Source organism: Benincasa hispida, unplaced genomic scaffold (assembly GCF_027475165.1).
Source record: "Benincasa hispida cultivar pf3 unplaced genomic scaffold, pf3_genome.v1.1 HicScf691, whole genome shotgun sequence".
NCBI lineage: Eukaryota > Viridiplantae > Streptophyta > Magnoliopsida > Cucurbitales > Cucurbitaceae > Benincasa > Benincasa hispida.
The window spans coordinates 1-3,031 of NW_028326813.1; the positions used below are offsets into that span (position 1 = coordinate 1).

The window sequence follows — 3,031 nt, forward strand, 5'->3', positions numbered from 1 at the left end:
AATGCGCGCGGACGCCTAATTCCTTGGTTTGCAATTTTACTTGCGCCAACGCATTTTTCCTACACAAAAATAAGTAAATTAGCTGATTTTATCGATGGGCGCATGCGATCGCAATATTCTCAACTTAATGCTTTTGGACATGATTTTGTATATTTTTACCGTCGCATTATCTTATTGTTATACTTATTTTTGTTGTAATAACGTGCATTTCTACCCGTTATCATACCCCCAAGTTTAAAATAATGCTTGTCCTCAAGCATAAACTATAGATTTTCTTTAGAGAGTCAGTCACCTTTTCCCTACCTAGATATCTCGAGGTGTCTTATTCAAATTTTATGAACAAAATCTTCTTAATTTCTATCCTGGTCTTTTCTTAAAATGTTTCTAATACTTAGGGACCGTAAGCTTATCCTTCAAAAATACTTTACTTGTTTCCAGGACATCACATGATTTATTTCAAAAGTTTTTCCAATAGGGTGTTTCCAAATGATTTTTATCCTTGCGCAGTTTAGATATTTTTTTTGTGACCTTGTGCTAATCCAAGTACCTAGCCTTCATTTTGGCTTGCCCCCATGGGTTTCATGCGAGCATCCAACTACGACTAAGGTGCGCTTTCTCAGTCTAAACTCATGCCCATTTTATTTGGCAGCGGAGTTTCAATCACTTGATTTATGCGTTGATCACGATTCCCGCCTTCGTTTTGGCTTGCCCCCACGGGTGTCATGTGGACATCCAACTACGAGTAGGATCCGCTCTCAACGTTATTATTTTTTTTACATGTCTAAAAGTGGCAAGGTTGAAAATGAATACTGGCACTCTTAAATTTATATGCAACAATGTCCTCATTGCTGATAGACTGAAATGACTCATGTGATGCTCTTAGGAAGTTTCGTAAAACTCATTTTGAAAGAAAGCTGGTGGACTACTAACTTCTAGAAATGTTTCATGAATTGGCCATTCTGAATTTAAGTTGATTCTAGTACATGCGATGAGAAGTAGAGGCATGAATTTCATCATTAAAATCATAATTGGTATGGAAAAAAATGCAGTGACGAAACAAAGTAATCAACATTCAATGATTGCGCCAAATTAAAAAGGATGGGATGATAAAATTAGCAATGTCAAAATGAGATACGGGAGTGCAAAATTTGGAATAAAAAGTCTAAGAAAGATACAACCCCAAAATTTTCTTTGTTGCCCGCATCATCTGTAATCGCATCCTTCTTTGCGGCGGGTTGATTCCTCGATTCTGATGGGCTGAACGAACTGGTCGCGTGTTTTTATTTTATCGCGTAGCTCCACCGCAATCGTTTACTACGATCGTTGCTGAATATTAAGAGGGTAAAAAGTATGAAAGAAAGAATTGATAATTGTAAAGAGTAGTGTTTGTACAAAAAGGTAAATATGTTCATGAAATAAAGATATCAAAGGGATACTTCAAAAAAACGCGCCCCTGATAAGTTTGTATCACATATTAGCACAGGGACTGCTCATTTCTTCTTCAGCCAGGAATTCCTCAGGTCCACGGAGGTTTTCTCGTGATGCAAGTCTCCATCGTAATACATCTTGACTCTTTGCCCGTTGACCTTGAATGCGTTGGTCCCTTCTTCATTGGTTAATTCAACTGCACCATGTAGGAATACTTCTTTGATTATAAATGGTTCGGACCAATGTGACTTTAATTTTTCAAAAAAAATTTGTAGTTGAGAATTGTATAGCAAGACCTTCTGTCCAACTTGGAGATTCTTTTCGCATAGTTGTTTGTCATGCCAATGTTTTGCACGTTCCTTGTAGATCTTGGCATTTTCATATGCTTGAATTCTCCATTCGTCTAGCTCGAGCAACTGAAGTTTTCTCGCCTCTCCTGCAGTCTTCAAATCAAAATTGAGCTTCTTCCCTATCCACAGTGCTTTGTGCTCCAATTCTAGCGGTAAATGACATGCCTTCCCAAACACCAATGCATACGGGGACATTTCTATAGGTGTTTTATTGGTGGTCCAATATGCCCACAAGACATCGTCCAGCTTCATGGCTCAATCTTTGCGTGAAGAATTCACCATCTTCTCTAGGATCAGTTTGATTTCCCTATTAGAAACCTCGGCTTGGCCATTTGTCTGTGGATGGTATGCGATGGCGAACTTATGGTGGATATTATCCTTGAGCAACAGTTTGTTGATGACGCCATTGACAAAGTGAGAGCCTTCATCACTTATTATGGCACATGGGGTGCTAAAACAAGTGAAGATGTTTCTTCGCAAGAATCTGGAGACTACCGTCGCATCGCTTACGAAACATGATACCGCTTCAGCCAGCTTGGAGACATAATCGATGGTCAATAGAATGTACTTGTGACCATTTGATGATGGAAATGGTCCCATGAAGTCTATGCCCCACACTCGAAGAGTTCCAATTCTAATATAATATTAATTGGCATCGCATTCTTCCATGAAAATTTTCCCGTGCATTGGCACTTTTCGCATCTCACAGAATAGTCTCACGCATCCTTGAATAGAGTTGGCCAAAAATACCCGCTTTGTAACACTTTTGCTGCTGTGCGTTGACCTTCAAAGTATCGAGCATATGGTGAGTCATGGCATTGGGACAGTATGCAATGATAAGCAGTTTCTGGTACATATAGACATAAGATCTAGTCTGACCCCCTCTTGTAAAGATTTGGCTCGTCACAATAATAGGATTTAAATTCGTACATAAGTCGCCTCTTTTGGTGGGTTGTGTAATTTTCAAAAAATTGTTCACAGACCAGATAATTACCATATCTGCGTACCATGGTAATTCTTCAAGTTTGAACAGCTACTCATTTGGAAAGGATGCGTTCACCTCTGACTGGTTGCGGTCTACTTCCGGATTCTCTAATCTTGATAGGTGGTTCGCAACCTAATTCTCTGTCCCCTTACGGTCAATGATTTCCATGTTGAATTCTTGGAGGAGGAGAACCCATCGAATTAACTTCGACTTTGCATCTTTCTTGGTCATTAAATATTTGATTATTGAGTGGTCGGTGTGAACTATC

General features: G+C 39.2%; 1 protein-coding gene across 1 annotated transcript; it reads right to left on the reverse strand.

Annotated features, from left to right (window-relative positions):
* Nucleotides 1-1,490: 1,490 nt before the first annotated feature.
* LOC150030016 (uncharacterized) lies at nucleotides 1,491-2,030 on the reverse strand. The gene has a single exon (XM_090310160.1). The coding sequence runs from the start codon at nucleotides 2,028-2,030 to the stop codon at nucleotides 1,491-1,493; it is 540 nt and encodes a 179-aa protein (XP_090166286.1).
* Nucleotides 2,031-3,031: the final 1,001 nt, after the last annotated feature.

Coding starts and splice junctions, on each gene's coding strand:
- LOC150030016 (XM_090310160.1), bottom strand. CDS start 2,030: ATGAAGCTGGACGATGTCTTGTGGGCATATTGGACCACCAATAAAACA.